The sequence below is a fragment of the Nesoenas mayeri genome (assembly GCF_963082525.1).
Source record: "Nesoenas mayeri genome assembly, chromosome: 4".
Lineage (NCBI taxonomy): Eukaryota > Metazoa > Chordata > Aves > Columbiformes > Columbidae > Nesoenas > Nesoenas mayeri.
Window position 1 is genome coordinate 76,395,135 of NC_137540.1, and position 18,390 is coordinate 76,413,524.

General features: G+C 47.4%; 1 protein-coding gene across 2 annotated transcripts in view; it reads left to right on the forward strand.

Moving 5' to 3' along the window:
• The window catches only part of EXOC6B (exocyst complex component 6B), a gene marked incomplete at both ends in the record, with an annotated part of 314,229 nt that overhangs the window by 36,331 nt on the left and 259,508 nt on the right, over positions 1–18,390 (forward strand). For both annotated transcript variants that reach the window (XM_080344137.1, XM_080344138.1), the window contains one exon: positions 14,832–14,997. In XM_080344137.1, the coding sequence (XP_080200263.1) occupies positions 14,832–14,997 (166 nt within the window). The remainder of the gene's footprint in view (positions 1–14,831; positions 14,998–18,390) is intronic.

The following is an 18,390-nucleotide window of genomic DNA, read 5'->3' on the forward strand; positions in this document are numbered from 1 at the left end:
GTGTGAAGACAGTCCCAGAGGTGTGCCAGGTGTTGGGGTGATCTCCTTGCCATCTCAGGAGGTGGAACAAGAGAGGTGGGAGATGCCACCACCAGTTCTGTTGCCATCCCGTTACCTCCGCTTAGGCGATTCCTCTTTTATTGTCCTTGTTGCAGGATATTACGGGAGTGGAGATAATGTCCTTTAGCCTGGTTTTCCAAAGCAGTACCTAAGCTAAAACAGGTCATGATGCCTCTGAGTTCCCTCTAAGGGTACTTGGGTTTGGCTGCTTTTGCAACATGTGGGACAGATGTGAGAGCCTCAAAGGTGTGACATCCTACAGCCTTCATGAAGGCAGATGGCCTGGTAAAGCAGAAGAGATTGTAGATGAACAAAAAGATTAAGTTTGTCCCTATCTTAAATATCCCATTCATAGGATGAGGGGAAGTTGAGGTTGGATGTGGGGACCAATTTCTTCCCCAAAGGGCTGTGGGGTATTGGAACAGGCTGCCCAGGGCAGTGCTGGAGTCACCATCCCTGGAGGGTTGGACAGATGGACATGAGGTTCTCAGGACATGGGGCAGTGCCAGGGGTGCATTATGGTTGGACTTGATGATCTTGAGGGGCTTTTCCAGCCAAAGTGATTAATGAATCTGTGCTTCTATGTTGTGAGTCTCGCAAGTGCTGAGCAGAGGGGACGGATCATCTCCCTTGCCCTGCCGGGTAACGCTTTTCCTGACGCAGCCCAGAGCCCACTGACCTCCTTTGCCGTAAGGACACATCGGTGGCTCATGGTCAAGGTGGTGCCCAGCAGGACCCCCAGGTCCTTTTCTATTGAGCTGCTTTCTAGACGATCAGACCCGGATGTGGTGTTGCCTGGGGCTTGCCTGTTTCTCCGCAGGGACACATCTTGACCTTTGTGAGGCTCCTCTTGGGCCGTTTCTCCAGCCTGCCCAGGTCCTTTTGAATGGCGGCAGCTCTCTGGTCTGTCAGTCACTCCTTCCTGTTTTATATCATCTGCAGACTTGCCAAGGGCACACTCCATCTCCACATCCAGGTTGTTAATTAAGAGGTTAAGCAGTATTCACCCCCTGGGGTTATACCACTACTCTAGATCATCTTCATATTTGAGCAGCAGTATCTGCTCTTTTCTAGTTTAGCTTATCTGTGGAGTTCTGTTGGGGTGAGGACATTATATACCCCATTACATGGCAAAGATATATTTAAGGATGTACTGCACAGCATATTTGTATGCTGCAGACCATAAATTTTCATTCTTAGGCCTATATTGATCAAGTCAAGGTGTCTGGTTAGTGCATGTTGTACTGAGCGGTGTGGCCAGCTTGGCAGGTTCTAGATGGAGAGGTTGACGAGTCCGCTTCCCTTCTTGGTTTCTACCAACAGCTCTGGAAGCACATAAGTAAAAATATTATGCCTTCTTTCTGCTTTGAATTTGTCTGGCTTAAGATCACAGTGATTTTTATGCTATTAAGATTTTCTTCTCTGAATTAAACAGCTCCTTGGGACTCTTTTTTTCAAAGGAATATACTCACATCTAATAATGAACTTGCTTATTCAGAGGGAGATTGAGAGGCAAAGCAGAGAGATCTTTCAGTGCTCTCCCACATCCAAGGCACTTTGTCCGGCCCATGGTCTTTTGTAGTTGTGTTTTGGTGTGTTCTGGGACTTGCACGTCTAGTGCTGTGTCGGTATTTCCTTCACATCTGAGTCCCCAAATGGAGGTAACCCACGTTGTTTGGTTTCATATACTTGGGTTTCCTCCTTTAAAAATCGCTATTTCACTGAAGGTCAGAGTGGGAATCGGCCTGAGACAAAGGAGATGACTCCATGGAGCTTCGTCTTGTTACAAACAGCACACCTGATGTACATCTCTGTTATTCCAAGTGTGTCCTCTGTGTCGTAGAGGACCAGCCGTGCTGGGACACCATTGCGGAAGGGAGATCAGGATGTTGGTGGTGACTTTATGTCCACATCCTCTGATCCTTGTGGGTTTGCGTCCACCCTCTTATTTGACACTTTTCCCCCAACAATAGTACGTACGGTATAAACATTCCAAACCTCCTGCAAAGTGTGACCATAGTGTATCATTAGATGTCTTCCTTTTTTTTAAAAAAAATTGAAACAGCGTTGTTTACACGCGTTGTAAAGATGATTCATCTCTGTCTTAATGTTAACCAGCTTGGATGGGATGCAATTTATCTCGCTGGGTTCTAGTGAGCATTCCTATCCTACACATGGTGTGAATCAACTGTCCTCCCGACTTGAAAGAGCTGGAGCGAGTCGGGCCTGCTGACGCATCGCTTTTGTTCTTGGGGGAATTGCTTCCATTGTGCTCCCAAAAAAAAGAGAGGAGGGAAGTTGAAAGCCCAGCTCGTGGCCAGTTCTCTCTGTACTTGCCGCGGTTGGGGACATTTGTTTGCTGTAGCTCTTCTGCTTTGCCTGGCCTTGGGTTGCTCCTTAGGTTTCCTGGCTCTTGAGGAGGCCCAACACTAATTCGTTCAAGCTCTCCCTCTTAATGTCTTTTATCAACTGAAATTTGTGCTTCAATGGGGATGTTATAACCAAGTTGTTCTATTATATTTTCAATTAGGGTAGCTATTCTTCGTTTCCTTCAGAATCCTGTCTGGCACGGAGTAGCTATATTCCACCGTGGAGATGGCTGTGGCTTTATGGTGGCTCTATTTTCATTAATGTATGGTCTAAAAGCGCTTTGTTGTTTTAAGTGCACGCTTAAGAAGCCTTTAGAATATTTTATAACTCAAGACTTGATCTTGTACACATGAAGGAAATGGGAATTTGTCAGTGAAAGTTGAGTTCTTTGTAATTCTTGTAAAAACCTGGAAGGGTTTAGTACCTGGGGCGATTTCTTTCAGCTTCACGGCTCATTGCTTAACAGCAGGTGGTTTCCAAAGAGCTTTGGCTATTTTATAGCTTGGACCTATAGAAAACAGGGCTTCAGGGGATCTCCAGGAGCCGCCTACTCAATCCTCTCCCTGCTATTTGGTCTCTCCAGCAGCGAAAGCATCTAAGCTGTTCCTGCTCAGTGTTCTTCCAACTTATTCTTAGGAGTGATCAATTTAAAGACATTCTGTAACGTGTCTTGGTGATCCCTTTTGGTTTTCTGCCACTCTCAGAGTTAGAGAACTTTGTCTAGAGTTTAACCGAATTCTCTTGGGCAATTTAAGCCCATTAACTCGTTTTCCTCTGTTCAATAGACACAAATATTTGTGTAGGAATGTGAGTCGGGGCCTCCTCTGGTACTTACCCATTCCAAGCGCTGTTGGCTTCTACTCCAGCCTTCCTCCCCGAGGATGTTGCCGTTTCTGTGGCTCGTGTCCTCCGAGGAGTTGGCAAAGACAGGACATGTCTAGAAAGAGGATGAACTCTCAACTACGGCTCTGCGGTTCAGAAACCAGCAGCGATTTGGGCACGAGGTGGAGATTGATGCTGAGTTTCAGATGAGTAAAGCCCTCCTCGCCAACCAGAGTCCCGAACCTCACCCCTGGATCAGCAGAGGTTTAAGACGGGGTTAGCGACTCTCTTTATGGAGATCTGTTGGTCGGTTTTGTTGGAGTCCAATGTGCTGCTCCTGTCGAGTGTCTCCAGCTCAGTGGGACTAGCTCAGCTATATCTGTTTTTCTTTTATAACAAATTCATGCCATATATTGAGCTCCCAAGCCCTAACAGGTATGTTCCACGCTTCAGCATCTGGATTCTGTTCTTAGAGCTGGTCCTTGATCTGTTGTTTTGCCTAAAACTCACTTCACCTTCCCTCCTCAACTGAAACACAACCCGAAAAACACCTGTTTGTTGTAGGGGGGTTGGATTAGATGACCTTTGAAAGTCCTTTCTGATGAAGCCTAATTGAGAATTCATCGTTACTTTGCGACTCCTGCGCATCACTGTTACATCTTATTTTGACTGCATAGGTCCTCGGGATGTGGGTCGAACATCTACCTGGAGAAATGGAACCATGGAGAGCTACAAGAGTGAAGTAAAATGCAATAAATGTATTCTTCCATTCCCTGTTTTGTTGTTTGGGGAAGGCCTTTCACGTGAGTTTTAGAAAGCAATTATATTAGGCTGTAAATGAGAGCGAGCCGCATCTAGCCCGGGCTGTGCTGATGGGAGAAATCAGGTCAGCAAGATGCTTGTTCCTGTTGCATCGAATTTCCTTCGGGAGCCACTTGTGCGACTACTCCTAATCTGCTTTGATTGAATCGATCAAGGTTACAGAAGATGTTTAAAAGGAGCCTCGGTGTTTTTGGGGCATTGGTGGGGTGAGAGATGGTGCAAGGCCAAAGCGGGAAGGCAGGAGTTACTGGTGAGACTGGCGTGGAAGCTGCCACAAGCTCTTTTCCATTGGCAAAGCTGCGTGCTGAGCACAAATCTGTCTGCTGCTGGAAGTCAGGAGCTTCCCCACACAATGAACTGGCAGCAAGGAGCTGAATTGTGCCATCTCGATCAACTTTTGCCTACGAGCGAGGCCGCAGGTTGACCTCGGTGATGAACCGTGTTCTTCTGCAAGAGGAGCAGAGTTGGATCTGGAGCTGCCGAGCAGGGACTGTCCATCCCAATGGATGGATGGGGGATGAGTTAACTCGAACGCCACACATGCCCTCACTCACCAGATGAGACCGGGGTGAGTTAACTCTGGGTTATTTCTGCGCCGTTATGCGAAGTGAATGACAGACAATCACTCCCAGGGTCCAATTCAATTATGAGTTTTACTAAAGTATGTGTTGGAATACTAGTTACAGCAAATAGTGGCTTGGCAAAAGTATTTTATGATATCACAGAGCTTTATCAATATGTTAACAGCGGAAGTCCTACTGTGAGCGATGTATTGGCAACCATTAGTAGCTATAATACAAGACTTTAAGCTCTGCCGTTGGATTCTTGTTATGTTACTCTTATATGTTCAAAAGGAAAAGAGAGAAAGAGTGGTAGAGAGAGAAGGAAAACTAAGGTATGGAAGAGAGAGAAATATATCATGAAAGGAGAGACAAAGAAATAGGGATATAGAAAAAAGGAGAGAAGGAAAGAGCAGAGAGAAAGGAAGAAGGAGAAGGGTGCGGTATCCAGCCACTCTAACGGCTCTGCAGTGTGGATGACAGGACTTGTATGATGACATTTGGCCTTGGTGTCCCGCAGCGAGGATGCTGGGTTTGCAGTTCAGGAGCGCGGTGTCCTCCGGGGTCTGATCCGGTTCCCGTGGTGAGGATGCTGGGTTCGCAGTTCAGGAGCGCAGCGTCCTCTGGGGTCTGATCCGGTTCCTGTGGCAAGGATGCTGGGTTTGCATTTCAGGAGTGGGGTGTCCTCCAGGGTCTGATCCGGTTCCCGTGGCAAGGATGCTGAATTTGCAGTTCAGGAGCACAGCATCCTTTGGGGTCCGGTCCGGTTCCCATGGCGAGGATGCTGGGTTTGCAGTTCAGGAGCGCAGTGTCCTCTGGGGTCTGATCCAGTTCCCGTGGTGAGGATGCTGGGTTTGCAGTTCAGGAGCACAGCGTCCTCTGGGGTCTGATCCGGTTCCCATGGCGAGGATGCTGGGTTTGCCGTTCAGGAGCATGGGGTCCTCTGGGGTCTGATCCAGTTCCCGTGGCGAGGATGCTGGGTTTGCCGTTCAGGAGCACAGCGTCCTCCGGGGTCTGATCCGGTTCCCGTGGCGAGGATGCTGGGTTTGCCGTTCAGGAGCACAGCGTCCTCCGAGGTCTGATCCGGTTCCCGTGGCGAGGATGTTGGGTTTGCAGTTCAGGAGCGCAGCATCCTCTGGGGTCTGATCCGGTTCCCGTGGCGAGGATGCTGGGTTTGCAGTTCAGGAGCACAGCGTCCTCCGAGGTCTGATCCAGTTCCCGTGGCGAGGATGTTGGGTTTGCAGTTCAGGAGCGCAGCATCCTCTGGGGTCCGGTCTGGTTCCCATGGCGAGGGTGCTGGGTTTGCAGTTCAGGAGCGTGGTGTCCTCCGGGGTCTGATCCGGTTCCCGCGGCGCGGCTGCTGTGCTGCAGGTCCTCAGGGTGCTGGATTCCCCTACCAATGCTGTTGTAGGTGATCTTTTTTATAGCTCTCAGAGTAGAGTCTGGGGGGGAAAGGGGTGGTTGCAAAAGCTCGACAAGTCCTGGGCCACATTGAAGGGTCTCAGCTTTTCCCCTTCGTGTGCCAAGCTGTGCATATCAGAAGATGGGTCTAGGTGCCCTATGGCTCATCCGCCACCTCTGGCGTTGGCCAGCTGGCCTGGGCTGTGGCTCCTTGGCTTGTCATCGATATGTACATCACAGTTCCCTCTATACTGAACGTGTCATCTCCTGTGGCTGGATGAACTAGTTTTGCCACAATGTTTTCAGCCATGATCCTTATTAATATACAACAGGGACGTCCACACCAAATGCTGTTTTATCGTCCGCTATGCCACGCACGGAGGCGATGGAGGCAACAAAAGTGCTGCTTTGGGCTTCAGACCACGTGCAAGCAACACGTAAACCTGTGTCGTGCCCCAATCCTCTTGCGAAGGCGCCGGCACGAGCGCTTTGAGCGTGGAAATGACCGAACCAATGCGGTTTTATAGCGCGGCGCTTTCAGTATCGCGCAGGGCTTGAGGACGCGTTGTGCCGCTGGGTGTTGTGACAGTGTTGCTTCACGGCTGAAAGGAGGGGCCGAGACTTAAAGCCAAGAATGCGCCGAAAAAGAACAATCAACTTGTTTAAACAATGCAGAAGACAGCAAAATGAACTTTGTTAGCAGGGCAAAACTTATTGGGCAATAACGCAGCAAGTATAGACATTAAAATTCTTTCTGTGGTGATCTAATCTGCTTTTGTAGATGTAAGGGCTAAAATATGAATTCCGTGAAGTTTATAGAAACAATATTGTGTTGTCAGCAACCTGAGGAGGGGATGGGCCAGAACACTGGGGTCCGGTGGAAAGGGCTTGTCTCCAAAACTTGTGATGGGGAGTGAGCCTGCAATCTTTTATGTCCTTTCTGAAAAAGATGGGGCAACATGTGTGGTTTTTGACTTGATGTCGCAGCTTTTACATCGAATGGTGAGAGAGTATTAAAAGCTTTTTTAAGAAGTAGGTAATTTGCATGAAAAAATTGTCTTGTATCAGGTTTAGGAACAACTTCTTCCCCTCTCCTCTCTCTGCGATCTGTAGATATGGACTGAAACACAGATGTTGACCCTTCCTGGGATTTGGTGGTGCCTTCGGAGAGCGGTTTGTGTGCATTTTCTTGTCCTGATATTCAGGTTTTCAAGTGTTTTTGCCACCACATGGACGTTGGCGGTGACGTTTGGGCTCTTGTTCTGCAGATAGAGCGCCTGGGCCCAGGTGTGACCAGAGCTTGTGGATGCTGCGGTGCCCATAAAATGTATTTTGGATTACAGCCTTTTCAGCAGATAAGGGTTTTGCAATATTAATGCTCCTGCTTTCCTTTCACACGTTGCTTTTCCTCCTGTTTTCATGATCTTACATCCACGTTCCACCTGTCATTTGCAGCGGTGGCTTCCTGGGCGCTGCTGTGGCAGGTGTCTCTGTGTGATAAATCATGTCTTAATTTGGCTTCTCCTCGCTCTGCTTGGCTGTGTTCTGTTAGTTGCCTGGAGTTTATAGTGTGTTTCTCTGTCCTAGAAACCCTGGTGAGGCTGGATCTCTGTTGTGTTGGCTGCGGGAGGTGTGAGGTGGTCGTGACTGCTGCTCTGGCCTGTGGCAGTTCACACAATCACAGAAGGGACTGAGTTGGAAAAGCCCTCAGAGCTCATCCAGTCCAACCCTCGGTCCAACTCCAGCCCATTGACTAGATCAGGGCACTAAGTGCCATGGCCAATCTCAGTTTACAAACCTCCAGGGCCGGTGAGTCCAGCACCTCCCTGGGCAGCCATTCCAATGCCTGACCACTCTCTGCACAGAATTGCTTTCTCATCTCCAGCCTCAGTTTCCCCTGGCAGAGTTGAAGCCCATGGCCCCTTGTCCTATTGCTGATGCCTGGGAGAAGAGCCCAATCCCCACCTGGCTACAACTGCCCTTCAGGTAGTTCTAGAGAGTGCTGAGCTCAGCTCTAAGCCTCCTCTTCTCCAGACTAAACAAGCCCAGCTCCCTCAGCCTCTCCCCATAGGGCTTGTGCTCAAGTCCCTTCCCCAGTCTTGTTGCTTTTCTCTGGACCCACTTCAGCACTTCAATCTCTTTCCTGAGCTGAGGGAAAACAGCAACAGCTAAAACACCTTCTGGCCACTTTTTATTTTTTGAAAATCAGGGTCAAACCATTCAAAAGTCGCAGAACCTCAGCTGAACGGCTCTACCGCCCCAGATTGGTGCTACCACCCAAGGCCCTGAGCTCCTGCAGCACATTCCCCTGAGGCTGCACCAAATCCTCTTTCCATTCCCAAACAAACATCTGTTCAGCTTATTTTTAAACTGACACGGTTGTGCCAGGACTTTGACAATCTACCATGGTCCTTTGCCAACAGATCAGCTCTCATCCTCCCCGTAACAGCTCTGTACAACTCCTCACCTTCATAGAATCATAGAATGGTTTGGGTTGGAAGGGACCTTCCAAACTCATCTAGTCCAACACCTCCCCTGAGCAGGGACATCTTCACCCAGATCAGGTTCCTCTGTCTTTAACACAGCAGAAGGTTTCTGCCATGGCTCTGGGCTCTCCATGTCCTCACCAGCCCTTTCTCTTCCAATCTAAAACCAATTCCTTCGGTTCTTCATGGACCAATCCATAAGATGCAATGGTGAGTGGCTGGTGTGGAGTCTCTGGCCTCTTCTGCTTCCCTCTGGTCCCATTGTCCTGCTGATTTTGACCTTTCCTTGGACACCACCATGCTCTTGCCTTTGGTGACCTCCATCCTTCTTCTGGAAACATGTCCAGTTTCTCAAGGTCCTTCTTCTGGAAACGCGTCCAGTTTCTCCAGGTCTTTGGCTGCTCCTTCCCAGCAGGATCACAACTCCCTTTGCTTTGGTGCCACCACCATAGTTCGAAAGCACTGCTTGTGTTTTATCTTCCAATTTGCCAATAAAACCACTGAAGAAAACCAGGCCTGGCACAAATATACGTGGGAGTCCAATTGAAAAGCTCCTGGTTGGGGTTGGTTGTAGACAAGTAACATCATTTTCAGGATGGTTTTTGAGTAGCATAGGGATGTGGTTTATGGTGAATTTCTGCACAATGTTCTTTCTGGAGAGAACACCCACTGTGCCAGGACCTGGCTGAAATCAAGGGCTTTTCCTGCCAAATAATGAAGTGTAGCGGAGCTCTTCAGAAATTGGTTTGTTTTCTACTCTGGCATCTTGTGATAATGGGATATTGTGGATATTTTGATGAGTTTTGGTGGTTGGAATGATTTCTGTTGTACACTGAAAATGATGGTGTGCAGGGTAAGTGGGTCTGAGTGGGGAAAAGGTGCAGGTGGGAATATTTCCCAACGATAAGAATGAAAAATACTTACAATTAAACATTTTATACTTCTCCAAAAAGAACAACTTACTTCTTTCTCCGTATTCACGACAAATACAAACCTATGTGGGTGATAAGGCAAAACAGTGGGATTAAATTCTATTTAATGAGCAGAATGAAAACAAGAAGCAAATTGTACACTTCCACTTCCACTGAGATAATTTTGGGTGTAATCCACCAATAAGTGGGGTGTCTCTGGAGTACAACTCGCTGATGTTGTGTTAGCACACGGATCAGCTCGGTGAAGCCCAAGGCTTGAAGCTGTGAACCCGGCCAGTTAAGATATTAAACAGGTATTAGTCCTGCAAACTCTATTTGACCTTTTTTCCATGGCGCTCTTGCACCATTCTTGAAATGTTCTTCTTTTTGCATTGCTCAGTAGTTAATTTGTTTATTACAAAAGCCAGAATAAGATTAAACAAACTGCTAATGATTTTATGTAGCTTAATGAGAAGAAAATGTTTCTGAGGGATTAAAACCACTACACAAGTTTAAAGTGGGGGGGAAAAAAGAAAGAAAATTGAAGTCCACAGTAGACTTGGGAATTTGTTCCACTTTTTAATTGAAAACAAAAGCGAGTCCCCTCTGTTCTGCTGTCCCCAGAACGCCCTCCTTGCATTGTTCCTTTCATTTCACCCCCAGAGACTTCCCTGCTCTGTCCTTCCAGCTGAATTTATTTGGGTTACCTCCATCTCCCTGTCCTGTCACTTCTCATTGGGACGAAGTTGCAGCGTCAACCTTGCGCCTTGGCCTTCTCCAAGGCCTCATGAAGCTTGAGATGTAGAAATGACCTGCAAAGCTCGTCTTTAAAATACTTTTAGCATGAATTTTTACATGTGCAATAACTCTGAGCTCCTCTGGTGTTCTTGCAGTGCTGTGTGGTGTCTCGTGTAGAACCTGCCAGACCAAGAACATCATTGAAACCACGGCTGATGAGAACGTGGGTTGCGTTGGTTCTCAGCACCCAACACGTCCCAGCCCCGGACACTTTTTAAGGAGTTTTGTCCCTGAGCTTATTGTCTCTTTCCACCTTCTCTTGGGCCATATTCACCAAATTTTTGCTCTTTCCTCAATTTTTGCTCTTGTGGATGATGAAGTGTTGGAGAACATGGTAGAGTATCCAGTTAGGGAATTACTGAATTATTTGCTATACTGCTTCCTACAGAACTTAGTTAGAAGCTGCTTATATAGAATTTGCTGAGCATAAGTCTGCTGAGCATAACTTCTTCAAGCTGTGAACCTTTGAACTTTCTGCTTGGTTAAGTAAAAAAGGCCTCGGAGTGGTTCGAGCTGGAAGACGAGGGGACCTGCGTCCCTGGGGACGAGTAAAGGAGCAGAACGTGAATGGTTTGGCTGTTACGGAGAACTTATTTTCTCCAGCTGTGGGTGCAAAATAGCAGCTGAAGATCAGAACTGTAATTGGCAGCGCACCTGATGCAAACGAAGAATGAGGAGATTCCAGACTCTGATTTTGTGATGGGGGTGGAGTGGGGGAGTAGAATTGTCCAAGTTTTTCCTTCTGCTGAGGGTGGCTCTTCAGGAGGCACCAGCTCAAGCTTCTCTGTGTTGTACCTTGGAAATAAATCATTTATTTTAGAGGAATTTCTGGAATCACAGGATGTCAGGGGTTGAAGGGCCCTGGAAAGCTCATCCAGTGCAATCCCCCCATGGAGCAGGAACACCCAGATGAGGTTACACAGGAAGGTGTCCAGGCGGGTTGGAATGTCTGCACAGGAGGAGACTCCACAACCCCCCTGGGCAGCCTGGGCCAGGCTCTGACACCCTCATCCCAACAAGTTGCTTCTCATATTTAAGTGGAACCTTTTGTGTTCCAGTTTGCACCCATTACCCCTTGTCCTGTCACTGGTTGTCACCAGCAGAGCCTGGCTCCATCCTCCTGACACTGCCCCTTTCCATATTGATCCCCAGGAATGAGTCCCCCCTCAGTGTCCTCTTGTCCAGCTCCAGAGCCCCAGCTCCCTCAGCCTTTCCTCACACGGGAGATGCTCCACTCCCTTCAGCATCTTGGTGGCTGCACTGGACTCTCTGCAGCAGTTCCCTGTCCTGCTGGAACTGAGGGGCCACAACTGGACACAAGATTCCAGGTGTGGTCTCCCCAGGGCAGAGCAGAGGGGCAGGAGAACCTCTCGGACCTACTGACCACCCCCTTCTAACCCACCCCAGGTCCCATTGGCTTCCTGGCCACAAGGGCCCAGTGCTGGCTCATGGTCACCCTGCTGTCCCCAGGACCCCCAGCTCCCTTTCCCCTACGCTGCTCTCTAATAGGTCATTCTTCAACTTATACTGGAACCTGGGGTTGTTCCTGCCCAGATTCAAGACTCTACACTTGCTCTATTTCATTAACTTTTTCCCTGCCCAACTCTCCAGCCTGTCCAGGTCTCACTGGACTCTGTTTCCATCTCTGCACGGCAAACCTCTGCAGAAGGAATTCATTCCTTTAGCGCAGCGTGAGGTGTGGGCTGAGCTCTGGGATGCCGGAGGAGGATGAAGGTTTGAAAGGTTCATTGTCACCACATCGTGTTTCTGCATCAGCTCCTGTTTGCTTTCCACCCCTTAGAACATCAAACCCGCGGCATCCCCGTTGCTGATGGCTTGGCCAATTTTGTGCTCTAGGTTTGCTTGCCATTATTTTGGGGAATAAGCTCTGCAGCGACACGAGGCTGCAGGTGGGAACTCCTGCTGCATTTGCCCTTTGTGGCTTTTCTGGAAAGATTTTCCCGGTTGACCTTTTGGGCAAAAAAAAAAGTGGTTTTTTGTTTGAATGGCTGCAGAACAATCCAGCCCAAGAACTTTCCAAAGTCATCTTAAGTGGTTTATATTTAGTGAGCCTACTTATAAGATGTAAAGCAGCCAGCTCTGTCACTGAGCATCGTCTCCAATGGGAGAATTGCAGCCCGCTCCCCACTTCTGAGATGAGTGAATGTGGTTCAGGCTGCTCTTGCTCAGACTTATTGAATCAAAAGGCTTTTTGTGCGGGAGGCTTATTGCTAAAGCTGTCCCACCAGCCATCTTTTATAGCAAAGAAAAACAGCCTCAAGGGTCGTTTTCTATAGCATTGTCACAGCGCTTTGCTATTTACAACCAAGAGAATGAACAGGCCAAATGAGCTCTAATTTTTGTTTTCTTTATTTTTGCATGCTGTGCTGGCGTGATTATTAGCGGGTTTAAATATACATTAAGACTATTTTTCCCCTCTAGAAATTTTGTGCATCACCTTCTGGTGTCTTTTGGATTACTAGTGAACTAAGATCCGGATCAGGCTGTAATTAGTGTTTAAACGAAGAGGAGGGTGTATGTGCAGAAGAAATGGGGTAGAGGGAGCAGCTGGAGACATCTGTAGATCCACAGCAAGGTCATGGGTGTCCCAGAGCTTTGGTAGGTGACAACTTGGGACGTGAAATGCCCCAGATATGGTGATCCTGAAAAGGAGGAAAGTACATAATGAAGATACTTGAGCGATCAGGTGAGAACGGAGCTGGTTTTGGGAAAGGTGGCGATTGCACAGGAAACAGGGATGTGGGATCCCAGGGGTGGTTTTCCCGGAGTGATGCTGTAGGTACCAGCTGAGGATTGTGGATCCTTCTAGAGCCAGGGAACCCAAGAGGGTGGTGATGCTCATAGAGTTTGGGACTTGAGGGGCGTTTTGCGATGATTGTGGGGGTTAGATTTGTTCTTTTTGCAACGAAATGGAGTTTATTCTGAGCTAAGACTCACTGTAGCCCACTTAAACAATTAATAAATTATCTTACAAGCTCATTACAGAGCAAGAACTTGACACCCTGTCTCTTTGAGCTTCCGAGCATGTTGCCATGTGGTCTGGGGCTCGTTTGGCTTTTGCCTGTTCTCTCGTGTTTCAGAGGAGGATGGAGGTGGAGGACGCTGGTCTGCACTGCGGGAGGGCTGGGGGCAAGTGGAGAGAGAGCTCACAAATGAGATCCAGGGTTTGGTTAAACAGGAGTGTAAAGCTGAGCCTTAGCATGCTGGAGTTTTGTTGCTGCCCATCACCATCTTTTTTATAAAAATAAAATTAAAATAAAATAAAAGGAGTTTAGTCATTGAACTTTTATGTCTTAAGTCATCTCCAAAGGAAAATTTGCTTAGGGTTTGTGAGTAATTTTGAGATTCATTTTTCTCCTGTTGGTGGATGCCTGATAGTGTTTTCCTTTGAATGCAAACACATTTGTCACCCCAATTGCATTTTTAAAAATTTATGCTTCAAAATACAACTCCTTTTGCTTTATTCCCTTATTCTACGTGAGCTGTGGCTGCATTGGGAGCTGGTTGGAGCAGAGGGGCCGCGTTGGGTTTCTCCAGCACTAGATGGCACTCGGCGCCCAACTTTCACGTTTCCCTGCACAAACCCTGTGGAGCGGTAGGAAAACCCACCAGCATTGGCTCCTGGTGGCGGCCTCCGAATTACAGCAAGTTACATCTTCTTAGCACCAACTGCCTTGGGATAAAGAGGCGACATGGTCACCTTGGAAACCTTCTGCTCTTGGTGGCCGTGTGATTGAACTTTAAATAATTTATGAAGATTTGGCGTTTTTCTTTTGCCGTTGAGAACTGTTTCCTATAGCCGAATAACTGAAATTTTAGGGCAGGCTTTAAAGGGCAATGATTGAATAGATTTCCTCCAGCTTTTAGTCCTATCACGGTGGTTTTTGTGTGATGTTGAGCCCTCTGTGCATTGCGGGGCTGGGGTTCTCCAAAGCGACTTGTGAGCACAGATCACATCACTTTACCAGGCAGAAACGTTTAATATGTCCAGTTGGATTCATCTAGTTCTGGTTCTTTTTGAAATGTTGCTTGTCACTGCTGAGATTAGCTAGATATATATATATATGTTCTTATAGCTTGTTATGGCTTTGTCATTCCCCATCTTTTGTCTCTAATTGCTGTGTATATAATTAATTTAGCCTCTCTTTCTGACACAACACAGGCTCAGACTCCGCACTACACCCCATCCGCACTACACCCCATCCGCACTACACCCCATCCGCACTACACCCCATCCGCACTACACCCCATCCGCACTACACCCCATCCGCACTACACCCCATCCGCACTACACCCCTATATACACCTATATGTTTTCAGATGATCCAGCACTGACCTGGCCCCGTTGTGGTCCCTGAGGGACCATCAAGCTGGTGTTTGACATGTGGAAGAAGAAGAAGAGAGGAAGGAATACAAGCTTTTCCAACCTGAGTTTGGTGCCTGCTGCGTGCAAATGAAAAGTAGAACTGTCCCTTTAGCACAGGAGGGTTTTTTTGAAGCTCCTATTTTGGATATTTCTTGTAATTAATGATGGGAATTACTTATCAGAGTCTTGACCAGCATTGGCATCTTCCTTTTAGGTCTGTGTACGATGGCGAAGAACACGGGCGCTTCATGGAGAAACTGGAGGCGCGGATCAGAAACCATGACCGCGAGATCGAGAAAATGTGCAACTTCCATTACCAGGGGTTTGTGGACTCCATCACCGAGCTGCTCAAAGTTCGAGGAGAAGCTCAGAAACTCAAGGTAAGAGAGAATCCGTCTAGATGGGGGTCTGGACATGCAGGTCTAGGTGAGCTCTGCTTGAGCTTCCAACCTCAACCACTTGGGGATTCTGTGAAACCACCTTTTCCTAGAGCATCTCTACCTAAAAAAGGTCAAAATATAGAGTTACCTTCATTCTTCTTGTAACAATAGGTTAGTCATTTGAAGTTTGTTAATTAATTTGGAGCATGTCGTATGTTAAAAGCACAAGAAAGCTTAAAGCTAAGCTGGGTTTTTATTAGGAAATGTGCTTTTCCTGCTTTTTCTTATACCAATGTCTTAAGCAAAAATAAGATGTATGGTCAGAAGAACATGTGCTGCAACAGCATTGACTCTGCCCCATCTAATACTGAATTCTCAGCAGCTTTGTGTGAGACAAATCCCGAAAATCAGTCCCGATATGTCTGCCTGATGGTGGCAAGTGAAATGTTAATATTTCAAAAGCAAAAGGGCATCAGAACGTTTTAAAGTGTTCAGGCTTAAGCAGGAACGGTGGTGGAAAATAACTCCTGGCTTCACTAAGAACTGAAAGACTGTGTGAATGAACACACAGCTTGGTTCTTAGTTTTGGTGGCATCTCCAGGTTTGGTCGACTTAACTAGAAGGTAGGGTCTGTTGGAGCTTGGCTGCTGCGCCTTAAAACACAAATATTCCACAATGGGAAGCATATAAAGAAGCACAGTGATGACTGCATTGGTGTTGGTGAACCCTCCTGTGTTCCTACACGCGTTAGAACAGGTGCTGTGTCCTCCCACTGTGTCAGCGAGGGGCGACCTGGGTTTGGAAGCCAAAATAACGTCCCTGGATGGTCGTTTTGGGAACAGATCCGGGTTGTGTGGCACCCAAACCGGTGAGGATTGTCTGCAGAGAGCAGCACAGCAAACCTGACCCAGCGGAGCCGGCCCGGGCGAGAAGGACCTTTCTGGGTATATAAACCAGCGTTCAGTGGGAATCAGACAAGATGAAGTTGGAAATAAGCGGAGGGGGGAATATCTCAGAAAGCAAGTTTTGGGAAAAGAAAGAAGAGCTGTAACTTCAGCGTGCCGACTGCTGCTTTTCATGCGTTTATTGATTGGTTTCAAGCTATCTCTGGCATTTCCTAGCAAGCCTCCAGCTCTGCAGACAGGTCTCCATCCCACAAACACGCGTGTGTGCGCGGGAGCAACTTCACGTCTCGACACACTCGTGTTATTACATTTCCCCCAGCAAGGACTCATCCAGCGGTCGATTGCAGGATGAAGCCATTATAAATACCAGGAATAAAAGTAGTTTTTTTTTCTTTTCTTTTTTTAAGCTATTGTTTCTGGCCAAGAATCCCACATTGTTTGTTTGCAACGGGCTCGTTGCTGTTTCCAATTCCGCAAGCAGCTGCGTTGTTGGTGGCGCACTCTGAAGTCCAGCTCTACCCTCAGGATCTCCCTCATTTCCATTCCTATGCGATCTATAAAACGGCATATGGGACAAATACACACAGAGACTCATTTGAGAAGCGCTGAGCCCTCTTTGTGAGGGGTTCCCCAGGGAATCGGTCGTGGGTCCAGTGGCGAGAGCAGCTTTTGTTCCAGCTCTCTATTCTCTATTTGATCTCAAGCTTTTTCTCCATAGTCCTGGTCTTTGAACGTACGTGCGACAAGCAGTAAAACAAATGCTCTTCATATGGCATCTGTAGAATGTATTTTCACTCATGCGCTTTTAGCTTTGGGGTGTTTTTATATAGTATCGCGCTTGCAGAAGCGATCAGCGTTCATTGTTTTAAGGGTGCGCACGCCAAATATGAGCTGGATTTATTATCTTCTATATTGGGTGTACCACAGCTGCCCTCCGATCTGGAACTCTGCATTTCAGCTTCAAACCTGATCCAGACTAGCTGATTAAACTTTGTGTCAAGCTTTTGTGCCCTGTGAAGGGCTAGAACTGAATTAGGAGCTTTATCTTCTGCTCTGCAATGAATTTCTGCACTAGGCGACATTGTGGTGTTTTCAGAGATGCTGCGTCACCGATTCATTATCTATAGATGGATAAAATGTAAGTTGATTGAAATACGTGGCATGTGTTTTCAAAAAAAGCACCTCCTTAATTCAGATGATATTTAAGCCATAATATTTTTAAATCAAAGCTTCTTTTGCATTTGCTCGTCCTTTTATAATGATATAGCTTCACCATGGCAATTCTCTTTAATGTCTTACGTGTTCTGCAAGGACAAATCACGTTGCCTTGGGATTGTTTTGCCGCGTTACGCGTCTTCATCTTCACATCTTGCGCTGCTTGTTCTTTCTCCTTCGGAGCCGAGCCGCGTGGCGTTAATCTGTTCTCAAACCTGTACATGGTTGAAAATAGCTTTATGTTTTTTGGTCTACTGCTTCTGGACCTGCCAGGCACAACAGGGAGATGATCCCTTCTTGCTTTTGCAGCCATCTCAACCGGTTGGAGGTTGTAGGGATGTTCTTCCCTGCCCCGCTCCATCCCAGGGGGTTGTGTTTCTGGGCATCTCATCATTTCTGTTATACTTTCCTACTCTGAACCCCTTACAGTTAATAGGGTTTGGGGATTTTTTTGATGATAACCCATCAGTGAAATGATGTAGAAAGATTATTTCATATTTTTGTTCATTTGTACCCCCTCGGTTACAGCACCGGCTGTTCTGCAGTTCAGCGTACTCCGATCACCGCGTCTGTTTTTGAAGAGCTATTGTCGAGTTGTTGCCTTGTTTTTTGAGGCTGATAATCTCTTATTGAATCAAATTTAGCACTTGACACCTGCTGCTATTGAACAGCAATTAATATAAAGACTTTTCTCCGAAAAGACGTGCAATTCTAATCTCTCCTGCCAACGTGCAGAGCGCTGCTGCACGCAGGTGTAAGATGTGTCAAGGTGTGAGTTGGGGTGGGGAGAAAATGAATGGGAAGTGATTTTTATAGCTTAGTGTGTTTGGATTAAGACAAGTCTAATTAAACTAAGGCTGATCTAATTAAACTGCCCAGAAGGAGCTTGGAGCCAGGGGCTTGGACTCTGCTCCCCAGGAACAAGCGCCAGGGCCAGGGGAGGCTGAGGTTGGATGTGGGGAACAATTTCTTCCCCCAAGGGCTGTGGGGCATTGGAACAGGCTGCCCAGGGCAGTGCTGGAGTCACCATCCCTGGAGGGCTGGACAGACGGACATGAGGTTCTCAGGGATGTGGTTTATTGATGGACTTGGCAGTGTTGGGTTAACAATTGGACTTGATGATCTTGAGGTTCTTTTCCAACCAAAATGATTCCATGATTGTGTGATTCGAGAACGGCCACAGGGGTGGATAATGATCCTGGTCTGTGGGTCCACCCTCAGATTGGGAAGTTCATGAGGTGCCAGCTTGAAGGATCACTCCACATTCACAGAA